General features: G+C 35.2%; 1 protein-coding gene across 1 annotated transcript; it reads left to right on the forward strand.

The window, feature by feature from the left end:
- The first annotated feature begins 400 nt into the window (after window positions 1–400).
- LOC112492226 (MDIS1-interacting receptor like kinase 2-like) lies at window positions 401–793 on the forward strand. Its single transcript, XM_025075329.1, has one exon. The coding sequence runs from the start codon at window positions 401–403 to the stop codon at window positions 791–793; it is 393 nt and encodes a 130-aa protein (XP_024931097.1).
- The last annotated feature ends 362 nt before the right edge of the window (window positions 794–1,155 follow it).

Below are 1,155 nucleotides of genomic sequence, written 5' to 3' on the forward strand. Positions count from 1 at the left end.
AGCCTTCATTGAGGCCCCAATTGAAGCATTACAAGATAATAAAGGTTTGTGCGGCAACAACACAAGCTTGAAGGCTTGCCACTCTATTTTTATTGTTTGTCATTGTTGGGATACTTTTTATTCACCAAAAAAGGACTGTGGAACATGAATGAACTAAGAGAAACACAAATTGAACCTTTGTTCTTCTTCGCAGCATGGAACCACCATGGGAAAATGGTCCATGATGAAATAGTTCAAGCAACAGAGAAATTTGATTCTAAACATTGGTGTTGGAGGGAACGGAAGTGTTTATAAAACACTACTACCAACTGGTCAAGCTGTTGCAGTGAAAAAATTCCATGAGAATGATGGAACAACGCATCAAGAGGCTTTCAAAAGTGAGACAAGTATTTTGATAGAAATGCGCCATCGAAATATCATCAAGCTTTTTGGATTTTGTTCTCATACAAGATACTCATATCTGGTCTATGAGTTCATGGAAAGGGGAAGTTTTGTTAAGATTTTGAGTAATAATGTTCAGGCGGTGGAGTTGGAGTGGACAAAGAGAGTGAATGTTGTCAAAGGTTTAGCAAATGCCATATCCTATATGCACTATGAATCTTGCCCAGCTACACTCCGTAGAGACATATCAAGTAAGAAAGTTTTGTTGGATGATGAATATGAAACTCACATCTCTGACTTTGGTTATGCTACGACTTTGGACATGAAGTCATCAAATTGGACGCCATTTGCAGGAACCTTTGGCTATTCAGCCCCAGATAAGTGTTCCATCAAATTGACACTTTTATGTTAAATCCATAACATATCTATTGGTTCTTTTTAGTAAACAAGAAAGCTCATGTTTTGCTCATTTCTCCAGAAAAAAAAAAAAAAAAAGAATCATTTGAACAATAGAGATGGTACTTTTAATTTTGGTAAAACAAGAACTGAGAAGTTCCTAGCACACTCATAAGAAACGTATCTAGCAAAAGGATTCAAGACCAAATCATATTCATCATACGCATTTTTTACATACTGTGTTTTTCCAAATAGCTTCAAAGATAGATTTCTAGACCAGATATGAGAGCCAAGTAATTAATGCATATTTACTAGATATACATTAACTTGAATGATTCAGAGAGATTAACTTGAATGATTTGACTATCTTCTATTAAT

This window comes from Ziziphus jujuba, chromosome 3 (genome assembly GCF_031755915.1).
Source record: "Ziziphus jujuba cultivar Dongzao chromosome 3, ASM3175591v1".
NCBI lineage: Eukaryota > Viridiplantae > Streptophyta > Magnoliopsida > Rosales > Rhamnaceae > Ziziphus > Ziziphus jujuba.